This window comes from Thalia democratica, chromosome 1 (genome assembly GCF_965202585.1).
Source record: "Thalia democratica chromosome 1, ktThaDemo2.hap1.1, whole genome shotgun sequence".
NCBI lineage: Eukaryota > Metazoa > Chordata > Thaliacea > Salpida > Salpidae > Thalia > Thalia democratica.
The window spans coordinates 114,309,551-114,328,310 of NC_139165.1; the positions used below are offsets into that span (position 1 = coordinate 114,309,551).

General features: G+C 27.2%; 1 protein-coding gene across 1 annotated transcript in view; it reads right to left on the reverse strand.

The window, feature by feature from the left end:
- LOC145842341 (laminin subunit alpha-1-like) overlaps positions 1-18,760 on the reverse strand; it is a 79,670-nt gene that overhangs the window by 16,041 nt on the left and 44,869 nt on the right. Inside the window, exons 19-49 of the mRNA XM_082949770.1 lie at positions 18,456-18,578; positions 18,366-18,401; positions 17,459-17,616; positions 16,741-16,886; positions 15,861-16,053; positions 15,344-15,480; positions 14,956-15,059; positions 14,590-14,761; positions 14,121-14,264; positions 12,509-12,646; positions 12,036-12,227; positions 11,655-11,776; positions 11,171-11,300; positions 10,824-10,937; positions 10,375-10,574; positions 9,371-9,558; positions 8,607-8,749; positions 8,328-8,429; positions 6,995-7,261; positions 6,588-6,716; positions 6,072-6,223; positions 5,344-5,579; positions 4,837-4,953; positions 4,553-4,732; positions 3,886-4,040; positions 3,369-3,512; positions 2,914-3,056; positions 2,518-2,668; positions 1,778-1,908; positions 1,221-1,380; positions 632-788 (exon numbers count right to left, since the gene is read on the reverse strand). Of these exons, the coding sequence (XP_082805896.1) occupies positions 632-788; positions 1,221-1,380; positions 1,778-1,908; positions 2,518-2,668; positions 2,914-3,056; positions 3,369-3,512; positions 3,886-4,040; positions 4,553-4,732; positions 4,837-4,953; positions 5,344-5,579; positions 6,072-6,223; positions 6,588-6,716; positions 6,995-7,261; positions 8,328-8,429; positions 8,607-8,749; positions 9,371-9,558; positions 10,375-10,574; positions 10,824-10,937; positions 11,171-11,300; positions 11,655-11,776; positions 12,036-12,227; positions 12,509-12,646; positions 14,121-14,264; positions 14,590-14,761; positions 14,956-15,059; positions 15,344-15,480; positions 15,861-16,053; positions 16,741-16,886; positions 17,459-17,616; positions 18,366-18,401; positions 18,456-18,578 (4,664 nt within the window). The remainder of the gene's footprint in view (positions 1-631; positions 789-1,220; positions 1,381-1,777; positions 1,909-2,517; positions 2,669-2,913; positions 3,057-3,368; positions 3,513-3,885; positions 4,041-4,552; positions 4,733-4,836; positions 4,954-5,343; positions 5,580-6,071; positions 6,224-6,587; positions 6,717-6,994; positions 7,262-8,327; positions 8,430-8,606; positions 8,750-9,370; positions 9,559-10,374; positions 10,575-10,823; positions 10,938-11,170; positions 11,301-11,654; positions 11,777-12,035; positions 12,228-12,508; positions 12,647-14,120; positions 14,265-14,589; positions 14,762-14,955; positions 15,060-15,343; positions 15,481-15,860; positions 16,054-16,740; positions 16,887-17,458; positions 17,617-18,365; positions 18,402-18,455; positions 18,579-18,760) is intronic.

Sequence of the window (18,760 nt, forward strand, 5' to 3'; positions counted from 1 at the left end):
TATATAATATTTCACTGACCATGAGTCCCATTAAATAGAAGATCAACAGTGAACCACTGCCCATCATTGTAAACAAACTAATAAAAATACTAACTAAACTCATAAATAATATTCAACTAACCATGAGTGCCATTAAATAGAAGATCAACAGTGAACCACTGCACATCATTGTAAACAAACTAATAAAAATACTAACTAAACTCATATATAATAGTCAACTAACCATGAGTGCCATTAAACAGAAGATCAACAGTGAACCACTGCACATCATTGTAAACAAACTAATAAAAATACTAACTAAACTCATATATAATATTTCACTGACCATGAGTGCCATTAAACAGAAGGTCAACAGTGAACCACTGCCCATCATTGTAAACAAACTAATAAAAATACTAACTAAACTCATAAATAATATTCAACTAACCATGAGTGCCATTAAATAGAAGATCAACAGTGAACCATTGCACATCATTGTAAACAAACTAATAAAAATACTAACTAAACTCATATATAATATTTCACTGACCATGAGTGCCATTAAACAGAAGGTCAACAGTGAACCACTGCCCATCATTGTAAACAAACTAATAAAAATACTAACTAAACTCATATATAATATTCAACTAACCATGAGTGCCATTAAATAGAAGATCAACAGTGAACCACTGCCCATCATTGTAAACAAATTCCGATCTCAATTCCTCAGTGCCCTTACCAACGTCTATTTTCATCAACACGTTTCCTTTGTTGAGTTGGAGTGACAAATAGTCCTGTTCAAAACAATTCTGTTGGGATTTATTTTAGATTAATTAACGAGTAACAACAAAAATTATTTTAAATTACTTCGTGTTTAATACAGATGTTTACCATAAAAAAAAACTGTTTAAATAGCTAAAAATTGCTCTTATTAAGTAAAATAAGGTTGACGTAATGTTAATACAATAATAGGAATAACTGCAATATATTTAAACTAAACCTTTTAGAAAACTAAAAAAAAAAAGTATTTCGTATGACATAGATTAATACTGTATTATACTTCCATAAAAAGTGCAAAACTTAGTAAGACAGTTGAAAATAATTCAAAAGTAGAATTCATTTCAGTCTGGTTGGAGAAAAATGTATTCTTATAACTTTAAAAAATTTTTCAGTACAAGTATAAATCAAAAACAATAATAGGTAAATAAGATAAAAAACACAAAATTTGAAAGTTTACCAACCTTTTCATTAGTCCCCATATACAATATAGTCGCGTTTGAAATCAGACTTCTGGCTGTTATTTTCAACTTGAATTTATCACCTCTAAATTTGTTTGAAAAAGGCAAAACTGAATAACTTCTTCCAGTGAAACCGTACTTTAGCGTGTATGAGTTTACTGGGCTGTAATAAAAATTAATGTTTTTAATATTTGTTTAATGTGATCAATTTTTACACAATTTTTCCGTTGTTAAACTTTTGCTTTTTGAATTTAAGTAATTTATTTTGTATAAATAGTTGTAAAATTAAGGCTGTGTAACAACTTGGGTATATTCCACGCTTATTATATGTCGTTTTAAAAAGAAAATCTTGTAAGAATAACAAAAACATTATGACGTTGGATAAAGCTGTATAAATAAAACTGGATGAAAAATGGGTTATTCATAATAGTAACATTTTACAATAGAACGACAACCTTATTTAGTTCTTTGTTATTAACTTTGTTGAAGTTATAACATAATTATTATTTTAAGATCTTAAAAAGTTAACAAATTGAAAGTAAAAACATAAATAAACTTACACTTCAGAGCAGACTTTACAATCAGTGGGGTTTTCAATAGTTCTGAAATTCCACAGACCAATATTCTTTTTATTCAATAAAGCTTTGCCCATACAACCAACGAATTTTCTTTGCGTTACTGCTTCGTTCAACTGTTATAAAAAATGTTTTTAATGTAATTGGTAAAGTATTTCATTAAAAGCAACGTTGTTTATTTGTGAATAAGTTAAGTCTGAATATTTAATTTGGAATTAATAGACCTCATTTTATTATTAAAAAGTCTATAACCATTTTGATATTCCATAATTCAAGTTAACCTAAAAAAATTACTTACCTGACTGAAAAGTTTATTGACTTTATTCGCGACTTAACAAATTAATTTGGAAAATAATCCATAGGTGCAAGTTTATTAAAAATTGAAAAAATAGAAAAAAAAAACTAAGTTTAACTATTATAGAAAAAACAAATGAAAAAAAAGCTAAACTTGATTTGAATGGAAATGAATAACAGTAATTTAAAGATTAATCACAAGGAGTTTATAAAATTTTGTTTATCTCAAAACCTTAAAACTTTGTGGATTTTTATCAAATAGTAAACAAATAAATAATTTAAAAAAAAGTTTATTATTTTGAACCTGAAAATTTTGTTTGTTATTTTGAACCTGAAATTTTGTGGTGCCCCCCCTACAAACATAATATCATTTTTATCAAATAGTAAACAAACAAACTATTAAAAAGAAAGTTTTGGTTATTATTTCGAACCTGAAAATTTTGTGGTGCCCCTCCTACGAACATAACATCGTTTTTATCAACATCAAGAACTTTGAATCTTTCTGCGGATTCTCCTGTCACCGTCACACGTTGACTTGAATCGTACAATTTGTCCACTGTCAGTTCCAGTACGCGCTGTTTTCTGTTATTTGTATTAAATTTGTTATTATTAACAAGTAAATAGTTTTAAAACAAAATTTGAATTTAAAACTGATTCCCTACTTCCTTTTGTTGAATTAGTTTGTAAAATTTGCGTAACCTACCTTAAAAATAACAATTTATAAAAATATTTTTCAAAAATCGAATTTGCTTTTTAAGACATTCATAAAAAAATGTAAAACAAAATTGATGAAACATTTGTAGTAGCTTCGTTACGTCATAACCAACCTAACAACTTCAACTTGAAGCCATTTGTCACCGTTGAGTAGTGACGTCATATCTTTAGTATGACGTAATAATGCAGTTCCACCGCCCAAGTTCCATTTTGCTACGACGTGTCCGTCGATTACTTCTATCGACATGAAGTCTTCCTGAGATATTATTTATTTGGAAGCATAAATTTTTAGATATGATGATATTTCCTAGTTTAGGTAATTTAAATGTTACTATAGTTTCAAAAGTGTAATCAAGCTTAGTTAAGTAAGATAACTTAAAGTATCCTATGTAATTAGCGATTCAATAAACTGTAAATAATTTCAAAAGCTGTTCCTTGCATAGTCAAAATGTACAGTTTATGTGTTTGGTGTATAATCAAACTGTGATAGGTTTTAATTTATTTTTTCAAGTTTTTATTGTTTTAAATACATATAGCATTTATTTTTCTTCAATTTTTAAATACTAACATTATCCCTTCCAATATAGAACAGAAGATTGTTCTTTGATGCCGAACGGAAGTTGATCGTGACGTAAGTGTTAATTGTGACGTCATTATGTGGTTCATACGTCATCGCGCATTTTCCGCTTGATCGCACTGATGGTCGCTCGATCTGTAAGAATTATATACAAACTAACTAAATCTAGCTTCAAACAATTAAATCAATTAATTAAAACAGTTGGCTACTAGCTTCTTGAATTTAGTTAGTTTGCATTTGTTGAAACTAAGTAAGAAAACAAAGTGTTTTTATAAAAAACTTTCGTTATAAGTTGTTTTAGTTTTAAGAAACAATTTAAGTTGTTTTTGTTTATAGCTATGTTTTTTACTATCATTAAGCTTTATGTCATCACGCACAGTTTTCGTATAGTTCTTACTTGACTTATTATATAAATGTCATATGTAATATTTAAGATGATTTGCAATAATTTTATAAACAAAACTTTAGCTATGTTTTGCTTATTATTTATTAAAATGTCATCACTCACCGCTTTAGCGTGGCTCTTGCTCGCTTCGATCAACTTCTTCAAATGCTGGAGGTTGTCCTCCAGCTGCATCTTTGTTTTTTCGATCTTCCTTTTAGTTGATTCGATCTCCGACACTGATCTTCTCACGCGGCTCATCTGAGACGGGATCTCTGCGACTGTTTTTATTTTAATTTAGTATTATTGAAAGTAATTGTAAAACTAACCACTTACTTAGGAAGTTAATGTAATATAATAAAAATTTTCTATTAGTGATATACTTATCTAAAAACTTATTTAATAAAGTTCTCATGTTTTGAATATATTTTATATAAAACTCGACTGTTTTAAAAAACTTATTGTTTGAAATAGTGTTGAAAAAGTTTATTTTTAGTGTTGAAAAGTGTTGAAAAGTTTCATGTTTGAAACAGTTTTGAAAAAGTTTGTTTTTAGTGTTGAAAAGTGTTGAAAAGTTTTATGTCTGAAACAGTTTTAGAACAGTCTCAAACAGGTATTAATTTTTTGAAATTTAAAAATTACTAGCAATTTAAGCTTTAACACTACATAAAAACACAAATGAACAATGTTGTGAAATTTGAAAATTATCTGAAAACATTAGTTTGTTACTTTTTTCATAGCAGCACAGCAGCTAATGTTTCGATTTATTTTATAACAAAATAAATACAATTACTTTTCTGTGCAGTGTTCTTTAAAACTTTGTCTTGGTTCCTCATTTTCTTTTTAGATTCTTTCAATTGTTGGTTTATTTCATCAACTTCATCTGCTTTTGTATTTAAGTCTTCCAACATATCAGTTGTATGTTTGTTTGTTTCTTTAACTTTTTTCACTGTTTCGCCGAATGAGTAAGGATCTAAAGAAAACAAAAACTAATTATTAAAAAATTTCAATAAATATAGCAATAATAAAAAAAAGATAAAATTATAATTAAAAAATTATAATATAGTTTTTTTAAACCTTCAAAAAGTTCAACGATTTGTTCGAATAAATCTTGTCGTTTGTTGTTGAGACTTTTTATTGTGAAATTGTCAATACGAACTTCTTCGTTTAATTGCAACATTGTTTTCTTTTGTTCTGAATTATCAAATATTATTCATTAATTAAATAGTTGCTACAAAAACAAATAGCATATAGTGTATGATATGATAGATAAGCAATGAGAAAATTCAAGTGTTTGTATACTTTAACTCAAATTAAAAAATATAAAAACTACAAGTGGCAAAGACTAAGTTTTCAATTCTTAAATAAATCAACGTTAAGAGTATTTTTTTTTTAAATAAGGCTGCTATATCCTTCTACTAAAAAAGATTAAAGATCTATATTTTAACTTTAACTTGCAACGTTTCAAGTGTTTGTATTACTTTAACTTTATAGAATACTTTATAATTTCTTTTTTGACAAAGGTTGCTATACCCATTTACTAAAGTAAATCAAACCTACATTCTAATTTTAACTTAAACAAACCTTTCATGTAATCTTTCATCATTTCCTCTCTCCTTATAATGTCGTCACTGTGGTCGATGATCTTGTTGACCACATTAACATGCGGTATTCTACCAGCTTTAACATACGATATGTTAGCGAGTTTCAGCGCCTCGTTGGCCAGTTTCTCCGCATTGGACATTTTGTTCGATATGTCCACCGGGTCGTCCAGCACCGACGTTTTATTTCTATTCAGCTTCGTCATGTTGTTGTACGTCCTGTGAGAAATATAATTTTGAAAAATAAGTTTGAAGAAAAAATAACTGCAGAAAAATATTTAACAAATATTTAAATTGTATGTTCTGTGGAATATATGACTTAGAAAAGTAAGTTAAAATAACTACATTAAATTTCTTAGCAAATATTTAAGTTGTTGTTGTATATTCTGTAAGAATGAAATTCTGTTGTTCATTTTATTTAATAGATAAGTTGATTATAAAATATAAGAAATATTTATATTGTCTAATTTATTTATAAAATAGCTACATGGTTAGTAGATAGTTACATGGTTAGTTACTAACTTTTGTAAACAAAATTAACTTTTCAACTGGGTAAATGACTACATAAAGTTAGCATCTTTAAACAAAGTAAGTGTTATTTAAATAACAATGTATTTTTTCTAGTTATTTATTTTAAGTAGAAAAATATCTTGTTATTAATTTCTCAAAACAGGTATAAAACTTTTTGTAAATCATAAAAAAAAAACTAACTCTTGCAAATAATCGTTGAGGTCTTCAAGATACTCTCCTTTTATCTCTGCCTCATCAACAATGCTCCTGAGCTCGTTCACTGCTTTTCCCTGCATTTGCTCCACCATTTCTGTTTCTAGTGTTTTGGTGAGGTTCTTCAGCTCGTCTTCAAGCTGAAACACGAACATAAATGTTATAGACTTTTATTTACATTTATTTAATATAAAAAACAACAAAATATAAATAATACTTGGTTTTAAAAAAATGATAATGACTTTTATTCAAATATCAGCAAAAATTAGCTTTTCTTTAATATGTTGTTACTTTAAATAAGACTTCTTTCTAGAGTGGCTACCAAAATCTATAATTTGTTAAACATTGGACTTAACAGTTTAATCTTTCAAGACAATAGACGAATAACACCTTTATGAGATCTAAGTTTACTTTTTTAAAAATACTCAGCTAAAAATAGAAAAATAAGCTCGAGTTTTATTTTCAGAACAGTTATTTAAAACTCAAGCACTTGAATTAACCAACATTTTTCTGTACAGAAAATTCATTGAAAGCCTGTTGAGTGAAATTCATCGCTTCTTTTAACCGCTTGGTGGCATCGTTGAGCAGGTTTTTTGTAATTATTTCTTCATTCTTTAGTTTTTCAATGCTGCTCTGTTGATAATAAAAAGTTTTGATTAAAATGATAATACTTCTAAATAAAGTAATATCACTAAAAATCTAATTACAGTTGTTTTGTTTATTTTCTACCTATGAACATACTGATATTTCACTTAAGTTAGACGACGTTAAGTCGCTTAACAATTCTATGGACGGTAAACATTTTTTAAGTTTGAAAAAAAAAAAAAATAATTAAAAAATATAGTTAGATCCAGTATGCTAGTAAGATGCTTATATGACTACTTTATTAGTAAAATAAAACGAGAACAAACTTTTGTTTGTTTCAAAAGCTGTTTGTCCATTCTATTAGACTTTTTGTTGACTTTATTTTGTCTTTCCGTTTGTTTCATTATTTTCTTAACATTTTGAAACTTTTCAAAAAGTTCGTCTATTCTATTTTCTAAATCGTCAAAATCTTTTTCTAGTTTATTTTTCTCAATTTTGAATTTTTCGTTGAGATTGTCAATGTCGTCATAAATGATTTTGGATTTTCTGCACAATTTTGTTGTTAGATTTGCTTGAAAAGTATAAAAAATAAGCTAAAATTATATACAATATCTTTAGGCTGTTGTAAGGTTTTTTATGTTTTTTTTGTCAAACAGTGCCATAAATAGAATTTAGTCAAATTTAAGTATAAAGATAAAAACAATAAAGATAGTTTAAAAACAAGCTTTAGATACACAGAAAATGACCAATCTTCGTATTTGCTTTTGTCAAAAAAAACTTCATAATTTTTTTTTAATTTTGATAACCTTAAGATCAAAGTACAATATTAATCTTACTTTAATTCATTGTTAGCAGTCTTAAGTTGCTTTTCAAGAGACATCTTTTTTATTTTTTTGATAGTTTTTTCAGCTTTCTTCTTTAGTTTATTCTCAGAAGTGTTCAAGTTCTTCTGCAGGTCTTTCTTTAGCTTTTTCATTTTGTCGCTTATTTCTAAAAGACGTAAATAGTAGTAAAACAGACTTTTTCAACAGCCGTACAAAAAGTAAAAAGTTATTAAAAATTTTTTATTTGAAATAACTGCACAAAAAAACTAAATATGCTTTCAATGCTTTAATAAATATTGTGATTTTAAATAACTTAAAACTTAAGTAGAAATATACTTTTCCTACTTTAGATAAAATTTAACTTCAAGATCTCGAATATGAAATAAAGTATAAAGTGGTTCGACTTAAAGTTACTGTAAAATTTTCTTAACAATTTGCTTGTGACTAAACGACATATAAGTTAAAAACATTTGTAACAAAAAAACAATGAATTTTAAACTTAAAAGCTGGCCGTTTTCACTACTAATTTAAAGTTTTATGAATAACCATTACCTATTGCGTCTGCAAGCATCTTTTGAGCTTTTTTATTTAGCTTTTCCGAATATTTTAAAGTTTTTGTCACTTTTTTAGTCATTTTGTTTGATCTAAGATGACAACGTTCAGCCTAAAACAGTTAGTAAAGTTTTAAACTAATTAAATTTTTGCTTTTATAATATTTTTTAATTTGTATGCTTATGTTTTATGGAAATAAAAAACTATGGCGATACAAATTTGTGTATACTTTACAAAACTAATAAGTTTAAGTTTTTAAAGTTTAACTTATAAAATAGCTTACTTGTTTGTTTAACTTTTTCAATGAGTGTTTAAGCTTACGACTTTTCTTCTTATAAATGTCCTTTTTGCGTTTGTAACTATCATCAAAAGAATCCACCAATTCCTATAATTGTTTCGAAAATAAAGTTAGAAACTTCATTACACTTGTTTCAAACACAGCATGTTTTTTTTATGCAAAGTAGTTAAAGTCTTATTATTAAATTTTTATTGTATAAATGTAGAGTTTTCGTTTTTTTTTTTTAAGATTTTTAAAGTTTTGTTTAATAAAACGTTTACTAACCTTGGTATTTTCAACTTCCAAAGTAACGTTTTGTAATTTTTCAAGCGCTTTCAATGAAGTATTGGTCAAATTAATTGGTTTGTAATTTGTATTCATATCTTTCAATTCTTGCAACAGTTTACCGGAACAACCGTCGTTGCATTCTATATCATTAATTTCGAATTACAAATCAAGTTTTTGACGTTTAACAAATTTGTTCAAAACTATTAAATTTATAAAAAGTTTTTAGTTTTAGACGATATAACAAGTTCAAACAATTACAAAAAAAAGTCTTACAAAAACAATATCTTTGACAATTGTTACAATTGTAAATTTGTTCAAAACCTTTCAACTTCAAAACCATTAAACTCATAAAAAGTTTTTAGTTTTAGACGATATAACAAGTTCAAACAATCAGGATGAAGTAAACCACTGAAATATATACAGCTATGATTAAAATCTATTTATAAAAGTTTTAGAAAACAAACCTCTTATATGTGTGTAAGAATCTACAGCAGTTGTTTAAAAGCTAATAGTTTTTAAAACTTTTTAACGAATAACTTTTAGCATATACTTTATTCAATGATAAACAAGGATCTATAATTAAAACACAAGTAAAAAAATAAAAATATATAGTAATAAACTTCAGTGATAAACAAGTGTTTATAATATACACAATTTTTTCATGTAAAATTATAAATTATACAAACAACCTTCACACCATCGTGAAAAAAATAAAAATAAAAAGAAAAAGAAAAAAAGACAAAAAATATGTATATATTTACCTTCACACCCTTGTGACGTAATAACGTGACCCGGCATGCACTCATCGCAAACCCTTCCGGTCATCGTGACGTCACAGTTGCACTGACCCGTTGTGACGTCACAGATGCCGTCCACGGAACCTCTGACGTTGCACCCGCACCTGACGCAGTAGTTTGACGTTTGGTCTCTGAAGTAGCCTGGTTGGCATCTGTTAAAAAATATATTGAAAATAAAATAATAGAAAATAAAAAGTAATAAAAAATAATAATAATTTAATAATAAAAATCATTCATAGCATGTATAAAGCAAAAGTTTTAAAGTTTATATTTAGTAATGAAAAAAGATTAATTAATTACCTAATTTTTACATAATTATAATATTGATGCCAACGGATTTATTGATGTATATGAACAAAATCAAAAAGTTTTTAAACATCAATGGGATGGAAATATTATAAACACTATTTTTGATAAATAATCAAGGTTTTACACTAAACTTTTTATACCTATTTGATTTGCTCATAGAAATTAAGTAAAAGGCTGGAACTAAATTTTTCATGTACTATATGGTTTGTTAATAGTTTTTGGAGATTGCATTTTTTTTTGCTTTTATGTAAATATTAGTTTCTGAATATGTATAAAAATCATCAATTAAACACAAAACTTAGACCACAACTACAACTTTTGTTTTTGTCATTTTACGCGTATCTCGTATTTTTTTAACAGCTATAAGTTCTTAACAAAAAAGTATCAATTTTATTTACCAAACAATTAAATGTATTTATAGGTAAAATATTTAATAAAGACAGAAAATATCATAACTGAAAGGCCTTACAACACAACTTTAATTTGTTCTAATATGTTTCATTGCTTTAATTTGTTCTATCTTATACTAACTAATCAAAAAAAAAGTCTTAACCTATTTAAACTGTTTAAAGTTGAAAAGTTTAAGTAAAAGTATTCATTATTTTTGCTATAAGCTTATGAGTGTTTATACCATAAATAGACAAAAAAGTAAAACTAACTGTTCACAGTACTTTCCAGTGTACCCAAGCTCACAATTATCGCAAACAAATCCGCCACTGTAGTCGCTCTTACAAGTGTTCGAGTGTGATTCACTAGCATCTGTAGAAGGGCAAGCGCATCTCACACATTTGTCACCTTGCAAGTAGAACCCTTCTTTGCACTTGTTGCAGTTGTCACCAGTGAAGTTGTCTTTGCAGTTCTGAGGGGTAAAAGTAAAACTCTTATTAAAGCTAAAATAAATACTCTAGTTTTGTTTAAACCATTATACAAATAATAAGAAAAAAAAAAAGATTAGTTAACAATCTAGTGTTTTGTTTATTTTAATACTTTCAGTATTTTAGTTTCTATTGAATTTTAGTTTTTAGAACTTTTGAAAAATTAAATGAGTTCAATGTTTTTAGTTTTTAACTTTTATTTATATTAAAAAAATATATATATCAAAACTAACGAGACACTTTCCAGTATTTACATCACAAACTTCAGTTTTATTGTTACACATACAAGGTTTACACATTGCAATTCCTTGTTTGTCGAATACTCTCATAAAGCCTTCAGCGCAATCCTGTAAATAATTCATTGTGTTTAAATATGAAAGAAAACTTATAGAATTAACTAAAAGTAAGTTATAAAAATAAAACAATACAAAAACATTCTTTAGAAATAGATTAGATAAAAAACTTTAATAAATATATTTTCAATAAAGCTTTTGATAAGTTAAACTTTTTTATCCAAATAAATTAAAATGTTGCTAATGTACTACTTGAGTTTAAAAGTTATTGAAGAGTAATTTGTTACCTGACAGGACAACCCGACATAACCGATTGGACAAACACATTGTTCAATACTACTAGCTGGCTTGTATTCAATATAATAATCTCCTCTGTGTATGTCTGAAGTTGCGATGTCCAAAGACACGTTGCTTAATCTGTTATTTTATTTATCTCTAAGTTAAAAATTTAAAACAGCATAAACACTTACAAGTAAACTTAGTTGCTTCAATATCAGCATCATTTATTGATAACTTTGTTAAAATCACAAGTTTATATGATTTATAGTACATACAATACATACTAAGTAGTAAAACTCATAGTAAAAATGATATATGATTTATTTATAGATAATAACTGTAGTCCTGGTAATTTTTTTTGTAAAAGCTTGCAGTTTAAACTGTTAAAAGCTAAAAAGAAGTTTTTTGTTTACATTAGAATCTTACAAAAACAAACGGTCATAAAACAAACAAATTTTTTATAATGCTAATAAAACAAATAAGAACATTAACCTTGACCGAATCATGTAGTTACCATAGAAAGCTTTTATCATAAAAAACTTGATATTTTGCAAAACTGATGCGAATTCGTGTCTAGATGCGGGCTGGCCATTGTTGAGGTGGCTCCATCCTTTCTACAAGGAAATTAAAATGTTGTTATTAATTAGCTTTAAATATAAAGCGTCAGCATTTTTATAAAAGGTTATTAAACTTTATAAATAAAAATAACGATAAACATCAGATATTATATAATTTTTAAACTTTTTATACCAAACCTTAATAAAACTATTAAAACAAAATATGGATAAAACTGTACAAACTTTTAATAACATTTTTTACGAATAATGTGAAGTGTAAACCTTTTTAGCTTTATTTTAAATATAAGTTACAAACCTCAATCATGGCAACGTGCAACAGGTGATCTCTGCCACTTTTGATGACGTCATCACTCTTATACTGAAGTGTCAGGTTCTGATATTTACCACCCTGCACAACTACGTCAGCTCTCTGGCGTGATATAACGTCATCAATGTATTCGGCTTCGTAGTATATGACGTACGAAAGATTTCCGCCATACGACAGCGTCTGTTGGTTTAAGGTTGTATTTTGTATAATATAGCCAATTTAAATGTTTTGTTTCTTTTATGCTTGAATGTTTATTCTAAATTTTTTGATTAATAAGTTGAGGAAAAGAACGTTTATGAAACTTTAACTTTTTTACAATTGAAAAAAGAGTAAACAATTATCTTAGAGTAACCTTTATACAATAAAAAAAACAATGTCACTTGAAATCAGCCTAAAAATGTTTTGATTTAGTACAATTACTCTTTATCCATGAAAATATTTGAACTTATACAAGTTATTACCTTGTCACCATTGAACTTGGGTGGTAATCTCCAATAATACGGTAACAAAGTAGTGACGTCATTACTGACGTGTGAAGCTCTTTTTATTATTGGGCTGTTTCTGTATGACGACTTCAGCGGAAAGTTGTTGAATATCATCTGTTTGTGAAAAAAGTTTATAAAAGTTCGGAAAAATATGATCATAAGATGTAAAACGACATAAATAGAAGCAGTTTAATTAACAGATACTGTAAAAAAATGTAAAACGTCATATTGATATAAAAATGTGTACAACTGAAAAACTTTGTTTAAAGGTTTTTGCAAATAACTTTGTAGTTTTCTAACTTTGAAATTATTGCTTGATAAATTCTTGTAAAAATGTCTTGTAATGCAATTAACAAAACAAATGTTTAAAATTTAAGGAATAATTGATGTGCATAATCTAGTCCATAAATAATACAACTGACCAAGTTCAGTAAAAAACAATTAGTTTGCAAGTTAATAAAGTTTAATTTTGTTAAGACAAGTACATTATTGCATGTTTTATACTAAAATATTAGTTTGTTAATTCTAAAAAACAATATTTTTGTTGTAAACTAAATATTTAAACTTAGTTTACATGTTGCTTTCATTTTTCATGTTTCAGAAAGCTGGTATTTTTTTAGGTTAGTACAGACTAAAAAAGGTTTAAAAATTTAAAGTTACCAACAGTAGCATGAACAAAAGGAAGTTTTTAATATGTAAAGGTGTAGATGACTAAACGCAGAAATATAGCAAACAACGTTGAAAATGTAATTAAATTAGTATAGCTTAAAAAACAAACTCATACAACAAATTTGCAGTTTTTAATGGTTTAAATAAATGTGCTTTCCATTTAAGCCGGTTAATAAATTTGGATATTTGGTCAAAAATTTTTGTCATAAAATACTTTTTGTTACATAGAAAAATATTTTTGAGAGAAGAAAACATTGTAATTTTTTCCTTTAAAGTAATTAATTTTTAGTTTTAATGGTTTTTTACAAAAAAAAACTCACCAAAAGTTATTTCAAATTTTGCAATTAAATATTTGTTAGATAAACAACAAAAACTATTTCAATTGAAGTCATAAAGTATACAAGTACGTGAAGTAAAGAAATATAAGTCGAATTAGTATAAAAATTGTCGAAAAAATTTTTTTTAAGGAATTGTTTTATGTGTTAATTGCATCACTTTGAATTACTAAAACACCGTAAATAATTACTAACAAAAATTAATAAAAACAACTAATAAACACCGCAATTAATCATATCTCACCAGAATTTCTACGGGCTCCCATAATCTAATCTGTATTTGTTTACAAAACTGTTTATCTAAAGATTAACTTTATTAGATAAAAACGTAGCAATGTATGTCAGCACTTGAAAAGTCACACAGTAAACAATTTTGAACATTATTATAAGAGTAATTTTCCATTACACTAAATAAAACATTTATCATAAATACAAGCTACTAAGTATATATATTTTAAATTTTAAACTTTTTGTAAATAGGCCATTTAAAAATTTACTCATTATAATAAATCCTTCTAAATTTATTTTATATATTATCAAGTGCAGTAACTTAAATTATTGTGTTAAAATTCATTCAAACTAACGGGGTTTCCCCAAATAAGAGATGACTGTTTGCAGTTATCGGTCACACCAGAGCAGTAACATCTCGTACACCCCAATTTATTTGATGAGGATAATCCGAAGCTGCCAGGTTTGCATTCATTGCACTGTTTTCCTATGACGTTCTCCTGTTAGAATGTTGTAATTTATTTCATATTTTAAAAGATAAACTTCTAATAATATGTTTGCAAAATTAAAAGAATCAGTAATAAATTGCAAATTAGAGCCTTTCGATTTTTGTTAACCAAAGCAATCTTTAAATGGATAGTAAAATCCCTGAAGTATTTAATAAAAAAATTACTGTTTAGGTTTGGTAATTTTTTTATTTTCTCTAAAGTCAGTTGAATTTAAGTCACTTTATGCGTAAACTTTATTTCCAACTTTACCCATAGCTTCTTATTTTATCATAAAATTTTTACTCTCTGCTTATTATAACACAAACAAAAAACAAACCTTACAATAACAACTTCCACTTGTTGAGTCACATGATGCGCACTGAACCGTATCTTCACGTGACTCTTTATTATCACGTGAATCTAAAATATCACGTGATTTCGAACAACCAATAGAACCGTCTGTGTTGCAGTTGCAAGATCTACATCTCGGAAACGAATAGAAGTCGTCACTGCAGAAAAGTTATACAGTAAGATTTAAGCATCACTGTCAAACATAGTTTGTTATAGTCACATATATAATTTAATACTAACGAAAAACAAGTATTTTTAATATCAGTATTTTAAATTAAATAACCATGGCCTAACTAAATTGGAAAAATACCATGAAAAAAATTAAAAAAAATTGAAAAAAAAAATCACTTACTTGCACATATCACACTTTTCTCCTTTGTATTTTGATTTACAAGAACACTTTCCACTTACACTATTACAAGGTTGAGATATCCCTTGGCTGTAGCAATCGCATTTCTGTTTATAAAGTTGTTTTATTACTGTTGTTGGTATGTAGCGATTTTATTTTTCAAACAGTTGATAGAGTTCTAGAGACTTTGGATAAAAAACTCAACATTTTTCTTAAACCAACCAATTTAAACTTGCTAATGTTTAAGACGCAAAATCAAAATTTACTTACTTCTTTGTATAAAAGTTTATAAACTAGCTGAGCTATTAAGTAATCTGGATTAGTAGCTTAACACATTTTTCATTACAATATAATTTTTAATAGTAAGTTATGCTTAAACTAAAATTATTACCTTGCACCCATGTTCATAATTCCAATCGTAATACCCAGGGGTGCATTTCGAACATCTTGGGCCCTCGGTATTTTCGGGGCAAGTGCACCTACCCGTGACGGCATCGCAATGACCCCCCGTTTGCGGGCATCTGCATCCTGTAAATTATTAAAAACTAGTAATTAAAAAAAGTGTTTAGTTTGAAAACAGCTGTTGTTGGGTCAAATCAGCATAACAATATAAACACAATAGTCTGATGCAAAATTTGCAATTAAAACTTTTTTCAACAACTTATGTAGTAGCTAAAATAGAACATAATTAAGAAAACAAACTAAACCTTTATCATAACTAAACAGCTTTGAAAAAATATAGTTGATAAAAATACTCTTCTGTTTTAAACGATTATGAAACTTGCCAACAGCATTATAGCTCTATTTTTTCATTTATAAAATTACTTTAAATATTTAAAGTAAACTCTAGATTAATTGTAGTTTTTACACAATTTAAAAAGGCTATCTTACACTTTTACAGAACTAACTTTTGCAACCGCCACTGAAATCGTAGTACCCATATTGACACCTGTCACATTTATCACCGGTCACACCGTTTCTGCACCTACACCTGCCCTGCTGGTTGCAAGATTCACCTCCTCTGTTGATTGAGATGCTTCCCTGTCTGTTACAGTTGCATTTGACGCATTCAGATGTTTCCTTGCTCAAGTAGTAGGTGCTCTGTGGCAAAAAAGTTTAAACTTTGTAAAAATTCGTACAAAATTTTAACAAAAACACGTCATAATAGAAACAAGTGCAAGATAAGTTAATGCTCTGTAAAGAAAAAAGATTTGCTTTCTACACTAATAATTAATTGTTCTGAAATGTTATTGTTTGTAGTTTGTTTAGTGGTTAGGTCAAGGAAGAGTACTAGTTTTCTTTGTTTTATTAAAATCATTTTTTAGATAACTTTTTTTTTAGTTACTGCTCTTTGTCGAGTATAATAAAAAAACTCGTACAAAATCATGAAATTACGTTATAATACAGATAAGTGCTCAAATATTAATACAAAAAAAAACACAATCTTTGAAACAACCCTTTGAACAGTTAAAGTTCCGGTTATAGTTTTAAATTAAAGTGCTTAAACTGCTCTGGCAGTAGGTGATCTGGATAAAAATATATTTGACTTAATGTACTTGATCAAATAATGAGGCTTTTAAAAAGTAAATACGACTCAATAGAATCAAGTGCAAAATAGGTTGAACTTCAGTAGCTTGCGGCGTGTGTGAATTTATGAACAAAGCTTAAGAAGTTAGGGTTATATTTATCATAACTGAAATGACTTTATAACTCATCTGAATAGCAGCAAAATATCATATTTTGTCCGGTTATGTTATATTTGAACTTATAAATAAACAAACAACTAACAGCACAAGTATCACACTTTCTTCCGTATATGTTGGGTTTGCAGTCACATTGACCAGTTTTATGGTCGCACTGTCTGCTAATAGACCCGGTCATATTGCAATTGCATGGCCCGCAATTACCCAATGATACCGCATCTCCGTAGTATGCTGTTGAGAATATTTTATTAATAATTATTATATATCTACAATTAACAAATCTTACTGCGTCTCCATAGCATGCTGTCTAAATTATTTGAATAGTAAATAAATATTAATATTAATTATTTTGTCAAATTACAATTACAAGGACCATAGTTACCCAGTGATACCGCATTTCCGTATTATGCTGTTTGAAATAGATTTTTTTTTTCATAAGATGTTTTTATATAAACTTTTATGATTAGTATGAACTACTAAAAGTGTTATTCAAATAATTGTCGTAGCAAGCTTAAAGTTAAAACATATTTGAAGCAAAACATTTATCGTACGTAAAAAAATCTTAAGTTTCTTGTCTAGTTACTTTTTAGATGTTTATAATTGAATAATTGCATAAGAATAGCTATGAACATATTTTAATTTTAACACCGTTTTGTTTTGTTACACTAAGTTGTTTTATTTTCAATATCTAAGTTATTACTTACAAAAGCTCTTTTAATTGAACATTTTTAATATTTATTTAAAATATACACTTTAACAATTTTTTAAACACAGTAAACTTTTTTATATAAACAAACTTAAACCTGGTATACACTTTTCACAGTTGAAACCGGTAGTGTGATATTTACAGTTCAAACATTTCCCAGTTGTTTCATCACATTCATTACTGTTGCCATTACAATCACAACGTTCACATTTACCACCTTGAACTGTTGGATTGCCGTAATAACCATCTGAACACCTGTTACATAATAAAACTGTAAAGTATTTACAATTTTAAATAAATCTCAAGTTTAAATATAATACTTAACTATGCTGTCTTAATCAAAAAACTCGTATAAATAAAACGCGTACAATCGAACGTTTTTTAAAAGATCAAATCTAACCTTTTTAGATTGTAGCTATTTATAGGTTTTACAAATAAGTGGGTATCGGTAATTTTATAAATTTAAAAAGTGTTTATTTAACTAAAATTTGAAACTAAAAAAAGACTTATTGTGTTATGTCTATGCTAACACAGAAACTTTGATCTTTTATCTGTTAGAAAAAATAATTACCTTATCTTTTACACCTAACTCAAAATAAGTTTTTATTAAAATATAAATTAAAAAATTAAAAAAAAGACTAATTATGTTGTATTTAAGCTAGCACAGAATATTTGACATTTTTAAGTGTTAGAAAAAATAATTATGTCAAACAAATAAGTGCTCAATTCATAAACATGTTCATATCAATAAGCTAATACTAAAACTCTAGTCATTATAAGTGGGTTAGTAACTTAAAACTTATGTGTTTTCTTATTAACAGATGAATTTGATAACGTACATTTCGCACCTATTACCCATCTATCGCAAATAAGTTCCTGTCAAACTAATTAAATATTTTTTATAAGTTCTTACCTTTCGCACCTTTTGCCCTCGTAACCAAGTGGGCATCTATCACAAATAAGTTCCTGTCAAACTAATTAATTATTTTTTTATAAGTTCTCACCTTTCGCACCTGTTACCCTCGTAACCAAGTGGACATCTGTCGCAAATAAGTTCCTGTGAAACTAATTAAATATTTTTTATAAGTTCTCACCTTTCACACCTATTGCCTTCGTAACCAGCCGGGCATCTATCACAAAATAGTTCCTGTGAAATCAGGTCTTTGTGGCAAGTTGGGCTGAAATTGTTCGATGGTGTTTGTAATGGGCAAGCGCATCTGAAAGGTAAGTGTGTATAGTTCAACTTTGAAAGTTTGCTACTCTTAACAAGTAGTATCAGTTTGTTGATTAAGATAATTTTTTTAATATTATTTTTATCAATAAAAATCCATTTAAAAGCAATAAAAACTAACAGTTTAAAAATTATCCAAAAAAATTAGCTTGTAACAAACAAATCTTT